General features: G+C 36.5%; 1 protein-coding gene across 1 annotated transcript in view; it reads left to right on the forward strand.

The window, feature by feature from the left end:
* Positions 1-16,600, forward strand: part of lrrc75a (leucine rich repeat containing 75A) — a 25,226-nt gene extending 8,626 nt beyond the window's left edge. The window contains exon 5 of the mRNA XM_082179251.1: positions 14,381-16,600. Within this exon, the coding sequence (XP_082035377.1) occupies positions 14,381-15,209 (829 nt within the window). The 3' untranslated portion in view covers positions 15,210-16,600. The remainder of the gene's footprint in view (positions 1-14,380) is intronic.
* The last annotated feature ends 708 nt before the right edge of the window (positions 16,601-17,308 follow it).

The following is a 17,308-nucleotide window of genomic DNA, read 5'->3' on the forward strand; positions in this document are numbered from 1 at the left end:
TCAGGGCTCCCACGATTATGTAAAACCTGGTAATAATTTAAAAAATAATAATAATTTGGTTGAAATATTAAAAGTGTACATGTCTATAGTCAATACACATATCTTTCTAGTTATCACATACACTACTACTGTTCTCTATTTATTTAATCAAAAATGCAGTAATGTTATGAAATACTGTTACAATTTAAAATAACTGTTGTCTATTTTTTTCAAATATATTTCGAAATGCAGTTTATTCCTGTGATGGCAAAGTTGCGGCCATTATTCCAGTCTTTACTTTCCCATGATCCTTCAAGTCATCAAATCATTCTAATATGCTGATTTGCAGATCATGAAACATTTCTTATTATTATAAATGTTGAAAACAGTTGTGTTGCTTAATATCAAGAAACCGCATAAAAGAACAGCATTTATTTGAAATCGAATCAATATTTTATATAATAACTTCTATTTTAAATATGAATTTTTCTAGTTATCAAATATTTGTTCAATATATGATATATTGCTCAAATATTTGATATGCTATTTTGCTCTTGTGTATCAATCAATCAATCAAATTTTATTTATATAGCAAATTTTCCAAATAAATCAATGCAGTTCAAGTGATTTACAGGCAAGAACAAGCAATTTACACTAAAATTAAAGGTAAAACTTAGGGTAAAACTTGCTCACAAACCGTAGTAATTTACCATTTTTGAGTGAATCATTCTTTTAAGTTGAATCTTAAGTCAATCACATCGATTCACAAATGATTCAGTGATTCGTTAGGTAGTCAATATTTATCAAAATTATTTTTAGGAATGGACATTTATTTACAATCTTTTTGTTGTCTCTTTTCTTTGTCTCTCTTTTTCCTCTTTTGTTTCTTTTATTTTCTCATTTTCTTTCTGCCGTCTAGCTCTCTATTGCGACATACGTACTTTAATTTCACATGAAAATATTACATTCTACGCTACATTATAAATTGTATTGATCCTCATATTCTTCAGCCCACATGCAGTAGCCTAGTGGCTCGCAAGTGCCTCGCTTTGTTCATTAATTAAACTAATTAGTTGGTTTTAAAATAAAAGGCTTTCTGACTTTGCAGAGCAGGCAGTCAAAATGAATCATCGCTTTGCCAGTTGTTTGTCCCTGTACTGATTCGTCAGCACTTAGGGATTAATTGCGCTTTAAAAACCGCATGGCTAATGGAGCGTCTCATTTGAGGTTTGGGTTGGGTCCTTCAGTCCCGATATCCTCAAATAGTTTTAATACACAATATCTTATATCTCCAGAACAGCTGTGTATACCATCCAAATCTCATCACCTGTGAATTGGCTCCTCAGCAGGGCTTTTAGCGGTTTCGCCTCCGTCCATTGATGAAAAGAGCTGTTGAATCTGCAGATTGAGTCAGTGAATGAAAGAGCAGCCTCCCACTGCGTGCTGTGTGGTTTTTTTTTGCTAACACATGGTTCTGTGGTGTAGACTCATACTTATGTGGCTCCTTTCCAGCTGCCATTAATATAGTCAAAATACAGACTGTGTAATGTGTAAATGAGGAAATACTAGGCTTTATTTATTTCCTGTGTCGATGGATACACTTTAGATGAGCTAAAGCCTTTATTCTGTGCTTAACTCACTAGTGGTGTGCTTAAACTTATGAATGCAAGGATAAATCAGCTGATCTCCCCTACCGCAGTTCATTCACTGCATTGGCTGCTGTGGTAAAGCTGGAATGTGAAGGTATGTGTTTATGTGTAGACCGGATTCAATAGCTTCTCCTTTTTATCCACTCTGGTTGTGTTGTCTAATCTTCACCGGGTTCACCGTTATTTGTCTGAGTCACACCACACATGGCCCTCCATTTGTTACCCCTTGTGATGTTTACGGTGGTGTGGGTTATTGTCGCAGATGTGAATGCAGCTGTTGGGGTTTAAAAAGAGAAGTGTTTCTCAGTTGCCCGTGTTGTTGATGCTGGTGTGCCTCTGTGGCTCTCCTTATTCTCTGTTTGAACTTCCTCAAGCGCTTTTGTTTGTTCTACCTGAACTCTGAGTTTACTGATGTGATTTCATCAGATCATTAATAATGAGGCTGTCCAGGAGAAATAGGAGTTGTAATAATTTCACAGCCTGAAGGTGCAAACAGGAAAGAAAAACAAGGGAATAGATTAACTAAAATGAAAATTCAGTCACTATTTTCTTAATATCAGGAAACCACATGATTTTCTTTCTTCCATGGATAACACTCTAAAAAATTATGTCTCCTAAAACATTTAAAGGGGTGGTATAATGCCCCTTTTTACAATATGTAAAATAAGTCTCTGTTGTCCCCAGAGTGAAGTTTTAGCTCAAAATACCCCACAGATCATTTTTGACAGTATGTTAAAATTGTCCCTTTTTGAGGGTCAGTAAAAACGTTTTGTGTGTGTCCCTTTAAGTGCAAATGAGCTGCTGCTCCCGGCACAGAGGGCGGAGCTTCAAGAGCTTGTGTGTGTGTGTTAGCAGCTCCGATTACCTCACGCATACAAGCACTAAAATGTCAGAAACTGTTCTGCATTTATGTTTTAAGACTAAAGAAGTGACAACATGCAGAATGTAACATGTTTCTGAATGGTTAGTTGATGAATTTATGTTGCTGATGTGGAGTTAACTATCTTCAAGTCTTTGATTAGCATATTCTGTCATGATAATCTATGAAATCGCTCGTGTGGGAACTGTTGTAAGATACCTACAGACATGCTATTGCATTTGTGTTACGTACTGTATTACATGTGAAAAGACGGATGCGACAGCTTGAGCTGACTCACAAATGTGCTTTATACAACAACTCTTCCTCTTCTCAACATGGACTGCGTGTTCCCGGGGGCAGGGTTTATGTAAATTTTAGGATTAGTGATGTCACTAACCTGGGAAGAATGTTGTGTAGTCCCTACCAGCCATTTGTTGTAGTCCTTAAAAAAACGATTTCTTTAAAAGCAAATATCTTCCTTTGCTTTGAACTTTGAGCTTTGTAACTTTGCAGATGTTGTTTATGCTCAAACAGAAACATTACACACTAACTAAAGTAAAAAAAAAAGTGAAATAATAATCAACCACCCCTTTAACATCTACTTGAGTTGTAGCCCTGGAACCAATTAATTGCATCTAGTTTATTTATTGCTAACTTATTTAGCTTGTAAATTTAATGAACAAGTAAGATATTACTTGTCACTGGCATTAGCGCAGTCATTGTTTATAGTTTATAGTCAATGTAGCAACCACAGCTCGTCTGTAACCAAAATATTGATGCATGCCCCACCAAAATATTCATCTAAAACATAGACTTCTATGTAGACTGAATCAATAATAAATTGTAAAAGTGTTCAGCATTGTACAACAAATATGTTTTGGATTTTCTCAACTTTAAGTTGTAAAGTGAGCAGGATATATTCAAATGTAGCACATGGCTTTGGCATGCATGTTTTATGTTACTAGTAAGCAGGGCAGAGTCCTCCTCAGCTCTACAGCGCCCCACGGTTTCTAATGTAAATCTGTGGTGGAAAATGGAACTGCAGCACACTCTAATTTAGAGCCATTGGGGCAGATTTCAGACTGCCCCACTTATTTTCACATTACCTTACGTAAACCTCTGTCTGTTTTTCCTATGTGTATTAACGTATCAAATTAAGTAATAAGTAATAAATCCTTTTGTTTAAACATGCTCACATGAACAGCTTTTATATAGTTCTATTGTGTTTGTTTTATGTTTTTTTTCTGAGAATAGACATGACTTTCTATTCCTCACCGGAATTCCTCCACGACTTGTGACATTCTAAAACAACATTCGGAGCAATAAATACTACATTAAGGCAATTCTAAGATTGTCCAATGTGTGTGATGTGTGTATTTAAAGCCTTTCAGTCAACATTAGAGCGCCACCCTCAGGCTGAATAATGCAGTGACGTTAGACCTCTGCTGCCTGCACGTGTTCAGCTATTAGAAAATAAAGCTTACAAAATGTTTATCATAAACTAGTGCTAAGACCCTGAACCTAACTACATTTACGGTCAGGATCCACTACTGCAATGTAGTGTTTACCTTCACCGTCTCTTCAGCACAATGGTAACCACAAAAACTTCAACATAAAATAAACTTTTTGAAATGTCAAACATAACAGCATTAAACAGGTATTTCCCTTTACTAAAAACAAATAAAATAACACTTAATTCCAACATTTATTCTCCTTATCTGGTCCTATGCAAAGCTTGCTGGGAACTAGAAATCTAATGTTTATTTTCAAAGTTATCAAGACAATTTCATGAAGTTACTACAGCTTAATTAAAAAAATAAATAAATTAACAATTAACACAAAACATTTAGTTTAAATCACACACTAAATTAAGTTTATGTAATGATCAACATTATGATGTCAATAGAATTTAACAAAATATTGTTTGCAACTTAAAAGTTTTAAAGGTGATCTAAGTAACTTTTTTACCTTAAAGGTATAGCGGAGGATGTTTTACTTCCTGGTGGGTAGTCTAAACTATTGGTCCTCCTAATTGTCAATCATTCTGGTGAATCAATCAAACTTTTCAAAAAGTGGAGAGGGCGGGTCTTATCTAAAATTTGGAAAGATCCTCTGCTATACCTTTAACTGAACAGCTTCGGAGTCATTGGAATGGTTATATTACTTATTTCGGGTTGAATGGTGGTCGTTTCGCACCCCCCTGGTGCCCGTGAGCGGAAAATACGCACTTGCAACTTTGAGCCGGCGGGCAGGAACTATCGCGTGATATCAGGTCTCGCGATGTAAACAACTGCTTTGCGGCCAAAAGAAATCTGCTAAAATGCATTTCATTATTGCGCTCCCTCACGCTGTCCGAACCCGAATGAAGAAGACGTTTTAAAGAATGTCCCATCTGCTTTGATGTCGTTGATCTACTAGCCTCTGGTGTCTAAGAATCGCCAACGAGTTTTTACAACAGTGTTGTCAAATATCTATTCCGAAGCTGTGGGGGGAGCTCTAGAGAGAAACCTGCGAGCAAAAAGCGAGAATACAGCGAAGAAATCCCGAAACTACTGAGCCCTGCTTTAATTAAATAAATTGCAACCAGGTCTTTATTTCAGTTGTGGTAACAGGTCCCCTGAATTACTATATTGTAATTTATAGCAGAATGTCCAAGCTTCTCATTTCCATACATTGAAAGTGAATGGTGACCACTACAGATTTTCACTAATAACAACTTTGGTCTGTTTCTCAAATTAAGATCCCATATGACTTGAGATGACTTGTAATAGTGAACTAGTCATATGGACTACTTCTATGATGTTTTTATAGTTTTTCCTTTTTTGGAGCTTGTCCTCTTTCTCAGATTTTTCTCCTGAGAAAAAGTCTCCAGTAATCTCAAATGTGTCCTCTCTAGAGTTTCAGAAGCTATCTCAGAAATGTCTTAAACTTTCAATATGATCTCAAACATTTCTAAATCAATACGTCTTTTTTGTTTTTGTTTTTTTGTTAGGCAAAACATCCGAGACGAAATAGACACATTAAATGTGAGCTTTGAAAGAGCATCCTATATTTTCCTCTGGGTGGATTTTTTTATGATGTATATACTATTATAGTATTTATTCATAAATTAGCTTTTATTTTTATATTTTCAGCTTGCATTTTAAATTTAGTTTAAGTTTCAATAATCGTATGTGCTTTTGTCATTTTTAATTTTAGATTTAATTTATTTTTATTTCAGTTTAAGTTAGTCATTTTAGTACATTTCTAATTTTCATGTACGTTTTTTAAGTTTAAGTTTTTCATCTAATATTTATATTTAATTTAATTTCAGCTTTGTTTTAATGAACGAAAACCACTTTAAATAGTTTTAGTTAACAATAACAGCACTGAAAATTATCCAAGTATTCATAATGATTTCATTTTTAACTAATCTTATCATTTTATGTCTCCTTTAGTTAACCTTTCTCTTTCCCTCTCCCTTAATGATTCCACCCTCTCCGCTCTAGTGTTGGCTAAGTGCTAACATGACCTTAACCTCCTCCACAGATCAGAGTGAGACAGTCTCTCAGACAGGTGTCTCATTTTCTCTTAGAGAATTCACACGCAACAGATGTTTGGCTGCATGTTTATGTGAGCATTGCATTACTCATAGTGTGTGTGCAGTTTTATCTATGTGCCTGCATGCAAATATTTACACTGAAGCTACATCAATTCTGATTAGCAATTCTACATATACCTGGAGGAAATTATACATCTGCTCCGGATTTTTTAATCTGTTATCTTAAGTGTAAATACAGACTGTATTTGTATACATTAAAGTTTATTTATTAGCACAGCGGTATATACACTGTAAAAATTATGACACATATGTTTTATCATTGCTTAAGTTAAGCAATTTTCAACAAGCTTTACAAAATTCAACAATTTTTTTTTATGTCAGTTTAATGTAATTTAAGTTGAAATGACTTAAAGGGATAGTTCACTTTGAAATTAAATTTTGGTATGTTTTAGCTTACCTCAAGGGCATCCAAGATGTAGGTGTCTTTTTTTCCACAGTAGTTTCAATTTTGATATTTTTAGGTCAAACCGTTCTTGTCTGTCAGTCATATAATGCAGGTCTATGGTCATTATCTCAAAGAGCATGCACAGAGTCCAAATTAAACAATTCCCCATCGTCCAAATTAAACAATTCCCCATCGTAAGTACACATTGATGGCCTAAGACACGAAACGAGCGGTTTGTGTGAGAAAACGAACAGTATTTATATCGTTTTTACCTCTTGTACACAGCCATGTCCAAGTGATCTGAGAGCGCGGGCGGGTATAGATATATACACTAGATGTCGCCTTGGCTACGGTTTCCAATGAACTGCAGTAGCCAAGGTGACATCTAGTGTATATATCTATGCACCAGTCTGCGCACACGTCACACAGCAGGATGCGCCCGCGCTCTCAGATCACTTGGACGCAGCTGTGTTCAAGAGGTAAAAACGATATAAATACTGTTCGTTTTCTCACACAAACCGCTCGTTTCGTGTCTTAGGCCATCAATGTGTACTTACGATGGGGAATTGTTTAATTTGGACGATGGGGAATTGTTTAATTTGGACTCTGTGCTTGCTCTTTGAGATAATGACCATAGACCTGCATTATATGACTGACAGACAAGAACGGTTTGACCTAAAAATATAAAAATTGAAACTACTGCGGAAAAAAAGACACCTACATCTTGGATGCCCTTGAGGTAAGCTAAAACATACCAAAATTTAATTTCAAAGTGAACTATCCCTTTAAACATCCAAGTTGATTGTACTTAAAAATTTAAGGCAGCAACTTTTTTTTGCAGGATATTGCCCAAATGCAATATAAGTTGATTGTCAAATTGTTAAATGCAAATTGAACAATATAAACAGGTCTTTACGAACGCAAGATATCTGAAAACTGCTGTTGTGTGGACTAAAAATATTGTTAGGTGTATTTGGATCGCTTCTTCGAAACAAAACCTGCTAAGTGGAATCTGATATGCCGTAGACCTACTACATGACCTCTATTGTTGAGTTATAGCTGGGCTGAAATGTGAAGTGCATTGCACTGGTCTGCATGTGGTGAAGCGTCTGCAGTCGATAACAAGCAGCTGTCAGTCTGAGCCAGTAAAGAATGTCTTCCTCATCTCAACACAGGCAGGCTGGAGCTTTCTAGACCATCATCTCCAGATGTTTAGCTAGCTTTAACATATGATCAGCCTCCATAACACCCACATTAATGGCAAACTCACTGGTCTGCATGGTATTTGATAGCTAGAATTGTTTAACTGTGAGGGGAGAAGAAAGATAGAGAGCTGTGTTAAACGAAAAAAGGATTTGGGAATATAAAATAGGACTAGAAGAGGGTGTGGAATATGGGCTGTTGTGAAATCATACTGTCATCTCTCAGGCATGTCTGCTGAATTCTTTCTGCCTTCTAAATTTTCCCTCCTATTTCTCATCCCTCTATTTTCTCCTATTTTGATCTCTTGAGTCTTTCTAATGCCACCTCTCCCCAAGAGATTACCTCACAGTTCTGCCTTTTGCTAGATTTCAGCTCTCCATTTTGTGCCTCTTTTTCTCTTGTTGTCGTCTTGTCCTTGTCTGCTCATGCTCTTTACTGCCTGAGTGCAGAAACAGCAGGTTCTGAATGTGGCATGATAATGCAATAGGCTATTGGTATTCATTCCTGTCATGTTCCTTACAGCTGTCAGCATCTCTGGCTTTCTCAATTTCATTCCCTGTCTGTCTTTATTCTAGCAGTGACTTTGACTTTTCGTTTTGCACGTGGCCTCCAATTAATGATGTCTTAACATTGATGCTTTTGCATTGATTTACATAGCCATCCAGAAAGCTGTCATGTCAGAGTTACTGAGTAAAAGAGCTGTTTGGCAAAAGACAATGTGAAATAGCTTGAAGTCAGCTTTTAAAATTAACATAAACTTATTACACAGAGCTTAAACAAAGCTGCTGGCACTTTACACAAATTGGCTATAAAATTGAGCCTAAACGTCATAAAAATGTTAGTTGCCAATCTCTGGAAGTCAACTGAATATTATTTTAGCGTTTTTTTGTTTTATATGAAGTTCTCAATTTTTGCAAGTTTAAAAAGTATTTATAGAAATTTAGAAAATGGATTTAGGTTATTTGTTTGTCTTCCCAGCATTCTGTAAAAAAAAAAAAAAGAAATCCAAATTATGTTATTTATTAGGTGTCAGTTTTAAGGAATGTTCTGTAATGGGGGAAATCATGCAGTAAAATGTTAACAAAATATCTACATATTATACAGAAATAGCTCAAATTAATTTAATATCAATTCAACAGACTAAATAAAAATAATGACTTTTTGTATTATTAGGATATAGATCCAAAGCAATGGAACAGCAAAATGTACTGCATTCATGGAAAGTGCTTGCTATTTTAAATTATAGGATATGTTCTACATCATACTAAGCTAAATGTTAACTAAAATAAATAGTCCGCACATTCAGTCATCCTTGCATACACTGCTAAAGGTGGTTTATTTCAGGTATTATTTCAATGATGGTAATCCTTTATTTTGCTCAGACAGTCACACACCTCTCCAGTGTGTTGGAGAATAGAACAGTATGATTGAATCTGCACTCAGTCATAATTACCACACTTATTATGGAAGAGTCTTCAACATATTATCTGAGGGTCAAGGCCATTTTTATTCACCTACATTAAATCTACATTCAGGGTCAGTAATGTTTTTTTGTTTTTGTTACGTTTTTGAAAGACATCTCTTTTGCTCACAAAGGCTACATTTATTTGATGAAAATACAGTAAAAATAGTAATATTTTGAAACATGATCTATTTATGTTATGTAAATAACTGTCTTCTATTTGAATATATTTTTAAAATGTAATTGATTCCTGTGATGGCAAATTACTCCAGTCTTCAGTGTCACATGATCCTTTAGAAATCATTCTAATATGCTGATTTGCAGCTCAAGAAAACATCTCTTATTATTATCAATGTTGAAAACAGTTGTGCTGCATAATTTATTTTGTGTAAACGGTGATTTAATGCATACTGACCCCAAATTTTGAAGAATACTGCATATCTAGTGTATCCAGCTATGTCAATTATGGATTTATTTCTTTTTTACCACTTTTATAGACAACATAAAAATTGGGTATTTTGCCTTTTCTCTCTTTTTTTCCTCTTTAACAGCATGTGAATGAATTGTAACAATGCAATTCAGGATGGCGCATCTCTGACACCCTCCCACCCACCTGCTGCTCAGAGTCTTTGCTTTATCTTCAGTAATCGAAAGGGTTCATTTCTGTATAGCTGAGAAATGAGAAACTTCAACCTTATTATCTTCGGTAATTAAGTCGAACCTTCTTTCCAATCTATCACACTGAAGTAATCACCTGATTTAATTTAGTTTCACAGGAAAGAGAAACATTTTTCACAGCACACACACCTGCTGACGGGTCAATAATTAGTCTTGTGTGAGAAAATAAATGAGTGTTGGAAGTAAAGACACCGTTCTAACTGTAGAAATCAAGACATGTTGCAGACAAAATGTATTGCTTGTCACTATCTGCTTTTTTAAAATTGAAGGGTGATTTGAATTTCAGATAAATTAAAAAGCTGCATTAAATAAATTAAACATTACGTAGATTACAAAAAATTATCCTTTCCAGCTTAAATAACTCAGGTGCTTTCTAAGCAGTCAAAAGCTGCTTTGGTGTCATATGTTGCATATGAAAATAAAGTGCAGGAAAGATTACTTGGGTAAGATTATATGTAACCAATGATTCCTCAGACCGAGAGTTATTTAACCTGTTAACTCTCACAACCCCCTTTTTGAGCATAAATCAAAACTTAAATGGTTATAATGTATGAATGCTTTTGGAATACAGAAAGAATACAGGAATACATTAAAGAAGACACTCAGCAAAGTGCAGAAGTGAAAGCACTCCAAAAATTGAAAGTGTAAAGAAGTTTACAAATGTGAACTAAACTTTATTTTATACAAAATATATATATTACAAAATAATGTGGACTCTAATTTCTAGAAAATCAAAGCCATATATCTAATCAAATTGTGCTCCAAATTTAAAGTAGATATCACAAAAATTTAGCCAGCTAAGAGGATTTAAAGTACTTTTTCCATGGTAACACAATGTCCAATTTTCACAGAACGAATTTAGAATGTTTAAGCTTTGGAATGATACATAATGTATGATGATTACTAAAATATGAGATTGGGGAAAAAAAAAACAAAAGGCATTAAAAAAGCTGTGCCAACTGTCCCATTACTGGGACACTGACAGTCAACAGGCTATGCAAATAATCCATTTGAGGGGTTTTTATAAAAATCTGTTTTATAAAGAACAATTTACAAATATTATTATGGAAAAGTTTTTGAAATGCTTTTGAAATACACTCACCTAAAGGATTATTAGGAACACCATTCTAATTCTGTGTTTGACCCCCTTTCGCCTTCAGAACTGCCTTAATTCTACGTGGCATTGATTCAACAAGGTGCTGAAAGCATTCTTTAGAAATGTTGGCCCATATTGATAGGATAGCATCTTGCAGTTGATGGAGATTTGTGGGATGCACATCCAGGGCACGAAGCTCCCGTTCCACCACATCCCAAAGATGCTCTATTGGGTTGAGATCTGGTGACTGTGGGGGCCATTTTAGTACAGTGAACTCATTGTCATGTTCAAGAAACCAATTTGAAATGATTCGAGCTTTGTGACATGGTGCATTATCCTGCTGGAAGTAGCCATCAGAGGATGGGTACATGGTGGTCATAAAGGGATGGACATGGTCAGAAACAATGCTCAGGTAGGCCGTGGCATTTAAACGATGCCCAATTGGCACTAAGGGGCCTAAAGTGTGCCAAGAAAACATCCCCCACACCATTACACCACCACCACCAGCCTGCACAGTGGTAACAAGGCATGATGGATCCATGTTCTCATTCTGTTTATGCCAAATTCTGACTCTACCATCTGAATGTCTCAACAGAAATCGAGACTCATCAGACCAGGCAACATTTTTCCAGTCTTCAACTGTCCAATTTTGGTGAGCTTGTGCAAATTGTAGCCTCTTTTTCCTATTTGTAGTGGAGATGGTACCCGGTGGGGTCTTCTGCTGTTGAAGCCCATCCGCCTCAAGGTTGTGCGTGTTGTGGCTTCACAAATGCTTTGCTGCATACCTCGGTTGTAACGAGTGGTTATTTCAGTCAAAGTTGCTCTTCTATCAGCTTGAATTAGTCGGCCCATTCTCCTCTGACCTCTAGCATCAACAAGGCATTTTCGCCCACAGGACTGCCGCATACTGGATGTTTTTCCCTTTTCACACCATTCTTTGTAAACCCTAGAAATGTTTGTGCGTGAAAATCCCAGTAACTGAGCAGATTGTGAAATACTCAGACCAGCCCGTCTGGCACCAACAACCATGCCATGCTCAAAATTGCTTAAATCACCTTTCTTTCCCATTCTGACATTCAGTTTGGAGTTCAGGAGATTGTCTTGACCAGGACCACACCCCTAAATGCATTGAAGCAACTGCCATGTGATTGGTTGATTAGATAATTGCATTAATGAGAAAATGAACAGGTGTTCCTAATAATCCTTTAGGTGAGTGTACTTTTCAAATTGTTTTCTAAAGTTATAAAAGTCACATGACAAATATAATTTTGCTAATAGATCATTTTAATATTTCTGCTTAACATCACTCCTTTTGGAAATGATCAAATGCAGTGAAGAGAATATAAGTGGGTCAGATGCATTCAGGGTGAGGTTGCTGAGAGAGGGAAATGCCTTTTCTCTTAAAGAGCGTGGGATTCGGGATCCATGCCAGTAATATCAGGAGAGTTGATATCCTGTTCTGCTTTAGCCATTTCCTTGACATTGCTGCTGTTTTATTTGCTTGCTCAATGACAGGATCATAGCGGGGCTGGAAATATATCATTCAGAATGAACATAGCATGTTAAATCAGGATGTTATTATTCCTCTCTCTTCCTCAAATGCCAGTTCAATAAGATATATGCATGTCCTGGAGTGCATTAATGATGGCCACATTACGAATTAGTATTCTTGCCGTTTCTGTTCTCGCTTTCACTCTTTCTCTCTTCATTCTCACACTGGCAAGCTGTGGTGACACACTGAGCTGATTATGAGTTTGCTGCATGTGCAGCGGTTACAGCAATGCATTTGTTCTCTTTTACTTAATAAATCAGCTTCTCTTCCTGCCTTCTTCTTCTGTTCCCCACTATCACTCAATTTATCTATCTCTTGTAGGTTCTTAATCCATACTTGACAAATAACAGCCGACATCATGATTAAATTAACTCTTAAATTCTATGCTCTTCGTATTGCAGGGGCTGTTTTGAATCTGTAGTGGATTTACAGAAAATGAATCCTTTCAATCAGATCTCAATTACTCTCGGTGAGCCGATACGAGTCATTGATTAAAAAAAAAGAGAAAAGTTAATGCTGGTTTGGGTTTCAATAAATTAAACTGCATTGTCTATCTCTTTTATTATTATAAAATTGAGTTCCTCAACAGTTTCGAATGCCCTTTTTGCTCTACTCATAAACAGTTCAGCTTTCAGTTTGCCCCTGCCCTACACGTCTTCTTTAGGCACTAATGACTGTTTAAATTACTCTAGCTTTGAAGTACTTTCATTTGTAGCAATCTGAGATCAGATCAGAGAGCAGAGATAGTTGTAACAGTCTAATTATAATACATTTTGTACAATATAATGTTGTTGCCACAGGAAATGTCCACACTAAAATGTTTTACAGCATAGGATTCTGGAAGAGGTCATTTAAATACATGTGAGAAGTTGTTGCCACAGCTGCCAATGTCAGTAAAAGGAAAATGTAATGGCCATAAATATTTGTTGCCTTAATAATGTCCACAAACGGTATTTTGTGTTATTTTAATTAAATGATTTAATAAAAATTTTGATTGTTTTGTTCAAATAACCATTCAGAAATGTCCTGTTGCTTTCTACATGTTGTCACTTCTTCTTTAGTCTCTCCATCTTTGTCTGACTCCAGTTTGAACATAAAAGGTTAAAAGTTTAGACATTTTCAGTGCATGTCTGTGTGAGGTGAAAGGACATGAGCTCTTGAAGCTCCCCCCTCTTTTTGGGAGCTGCAGCTCATTTGCATTTAAAGGGACAGACAAAATTGTGCGTTTTTGCTCACCCTCAAAAAGTGACAATTTTAACATGCTATATAAAAATATATTTGGGGGTATTTTGAGCTAAAACTTCACATACACACTCTGGGGACATCAAAGACTTATTTTACATCTTGTGAAAAGGGCATTATACCACTCCTTTAATTGTTTTTATTTATTTCTTTATTTGCAGGATTTCAGCTAAATTGCATCTGTCGTAAGAACATGAATAAGATATATTGTGAATTTATTCCTCATATATTCATTTTAGTGGTTTGATGTGATGAATAGCCCTAAAATTCTACATGGAGTTTTGGAGAGAGAGAAAAAACTTTAGACATCCTAGATGGTAAAGCCCAGTCAAAGTTTATTTATACAATACATTCAAAAGAAAAATAAGGTGACCCAAAGTGCTGCACAAATATATATGTGTATAAAATATATAAACGTTCAAATTCAAACTACAAACTTGCCACATAATGTTTTTTTCAGTTCCTAATGAAATTACCAGCCAACCAGCAAGTGTGTCCTAGTTTCCTTATTAACTGCTTGAAATTTTAGAATTCTTAATATTTTCTTCCTCCAGTTAATATTTAATATTAGTTCATATATTCTCTCCTCCGGTTCTGATTTATAAAATTCAATAAAAAGTTAATTCCCCCACATCCACACACATTCTTACTCTCTGTCTGCTTCTTTTCCCTAGTCTGAAATCAGCTCTTTCAAGCACTCCATCCAGTGGGGCATTAGACCTGTCTGGCATCCCTCTTGGAGTGAAAGACATGGAGCGTCTCTGTGCCTACCTTCATCACCACGCGTCCCGCATCGGCAGCATAGAGCTGGGCTTCACCGAGCTCACAGACGAGGCCTTCCTCCTGCTCCTCCCCACGCTGGCGTCCCTTCCCCGCCTCGAGACTCTGGCCCTTAATGGCAACAGGCTGACCCGTGCAGTGCTCAAAGAGCTCACGGACACGCTGAAGGACCCGGACAGATTCCCCAGCGTCACCTGGATCGACCTGGGGAACAACGTGGACATCTTCTCCCTCCCACAACCGTTTCTAGTGAGCCTGCGCAAGCGCTGCCCCAAAAAAGGCAACCTTCCCACCATCCTTGAGTTCGGCGAGAGCCAGGCCAGCGAGCCGGAGGGCCGAGTGGATGAGGACGACGCCGATGATACGAACAGGACAGAGAGCATGGGAGAGCTCAGATCTGAGGTAGAAGAAGAGATTGACGGTGAAATGGAGATTGAAGACATGATGGAGGAGTTGCTGGACTTTGACAGGGAGGTGCAGGGCAAAGAGGATGAGGAAGACAGTTTGTGGACCTTGGAGGAGCAGCGGTTGGTAAAAGATCCGGTCGCAAAGTGGAGCAAAGAGAAGAGGCCGCCCAAAGCAGAGGGTGAAGAGTACTTTCAAAGCCAGTCTTCCCATCTGTCTTGCTCCAGTCAGTCACAACACTCCTCTGGAGCCATTGAGCCTTTAAGAGAAGACTCTGTCCCTGACCGGTTAGCATGTCATTCGGACAACCCTACCTGATTAAAGCCACTGTCTAATTTGATTAGAGGCTATAACCTTAGTCCCTTTAAGAAAAAGAGAGTGCAAGGAAGAGTGTGACAGGCTTGGTTGTCCAAGAAGTCATGTGATTCTGCAGGTTTTATAGGTTTAACAATCGTAGCGGTTGTCTGTTGTTGCAAAGGAGAAATGAATTACTTGTGAGGTACAAAAATATCAAATATTCTTTCTCATTCAGGTTTTCCCCTTCACTGTCATAACCATGAACCTCTGTGCCTATGTGCCTGTTCAAAACCCTGCTGGAGATGCATGTGGGTAGATGTGATCGGTTTTAACATGCTGGATATAAGCAGATTGGCTTGGGTTTCATGAATCAATGTGTCCATCTATGCATCTGATTGTTGCAAGCATCACATTTTCTCCTGCAGTGGAAAACAACTTAAATTCTATTCAGTATCACCCAGTGAATATGCATGTCCCAGGTGTCAGGTGGATGGGACGCAGATGAGATCATATTAAGTGCCCCTAATTTATACAGTGGAAAACCAAAATCTCTTGTCACAGTGTTGGCCCAAAATCAACGTGTTTGTATGATACTGAGCAGCGGGACTGAAGCCAAAGAGAAAAGACTCGCTATACAGAACAAAATGTCGTTTGGCTACACAGTATATATAATTCTGATATTCTGTTGTTGTTACTTGACATGGATTTTGAAGACTATGTGTGGTTTCTTAGCTCTGTTCTTTAGAAGAGAACCTTTAACCACTAAAATGATATTGTTTCATTTTTATTTATCCACTGTTAAAAATAAAGGTATTTCATTGTATAAACATCTATTTAGTGCCTAATTGGAATTTTACATTATAGTTCTGATATGCCAGTAAATTAAAGTATTGTTTTAATGACAGTGTATATTGAATTGTCACAATGGATTTTTCTTTGTTTTATGTATTTAAAATTCCCTTGAGAATTAGGATTTATATTATATCCATTTATACTGTACTTTGTATAATATCATAATATGCTTACCTGCAAAATCGTGTTCAGTGTTTTTTTTTTTAATGTAGAATTAAGCTCCCACCCCAAATTATGGTTTATATAACATCAATTATTAAAGGAAGCTCCTGTAACTAATCTTTTTCAGATTATCATGTCATTTTATGGTCACCAGGTATCCTAAAATGATCCTGCTGTGTTTCAAAGCCATAACTTCTTGACAAGTTGTGCCATTACAGAGTGATAAATATAAAAGTGCACTGAAGAGCTGTGTTCAATGACTTTGTCAGTATTTCTGTAAAGCAAGGAGAATGCTAGGAACGACAAACAGCAATAGGCCTATGTGTATAAGATTATTTGTAAACAAAACAAAATGTATTTGACTGTTGGCATCAAAACCAATAAACCTTTAACAATTATACACTTCATTTATGCGTTAAACAGTACATAAAATGTTGGGCTGCTGGAACTGTGGTAATAACAATAAACATGTAAGGAATTTCCTGGCGTTTGTGAACCGGAATATTGAACAATAATTGAACGAGTCTGGTGGAAAAGACTAGTATAAACTTTTAGTAATCGATGTCGACATCTAGTGGTTGGTAATTCTTTCGTGCATGGACTCGATTATTTTATGTAAACGACTGTGTTTGCGTACTTCCGTTTCAACGACCTTTGACAGCGAATGAGGCTATAAATAATAAGTACATTTGTTTAAGAAAATGGACCAGCGAGGCCAGAAATACGGTCTAGACTGCTGGATAATCCTTTTTTAACTCCTGTTTTTGAACATGGTATAACGTTAGTTGGTTTCTAGCTAATCATTAGCTGATAAGTTAGTTGACCATCTTGGACCAGCAACAAAACAGATGTTTGTTAAGGTTATTAAGGTGGTCATGGTACTGTAACTGGTCAGCCAGCTATGATAAACACAAGCTGATGAGATTGGACAAGTTAATGACCAGTTTGGATTATAAGCCAGCCACTGTTCTAAACTGGATTTATTTTATTTATTTATTTTATTGTGTTTTAGTGAAATGTGGATTATTTATAGTAAGAAAGCATTAATCATGTGAATGTAAAGATGAAAAAAATTACATAATACATAATATACTTCTTGTAAATAA

Source organism: Leuciscus leuciscus (assembly GCF_965113295.1).
Source record: "Leuciscus leuciscus genome assembly, chromosome: 9".
Lineage (NCBI taxonomy): Eukaryota > Metazoa > Chordata > Actinopteri > Cypriniformes > Leuciscidae > Leuciscus > Leuciscus leuciscus.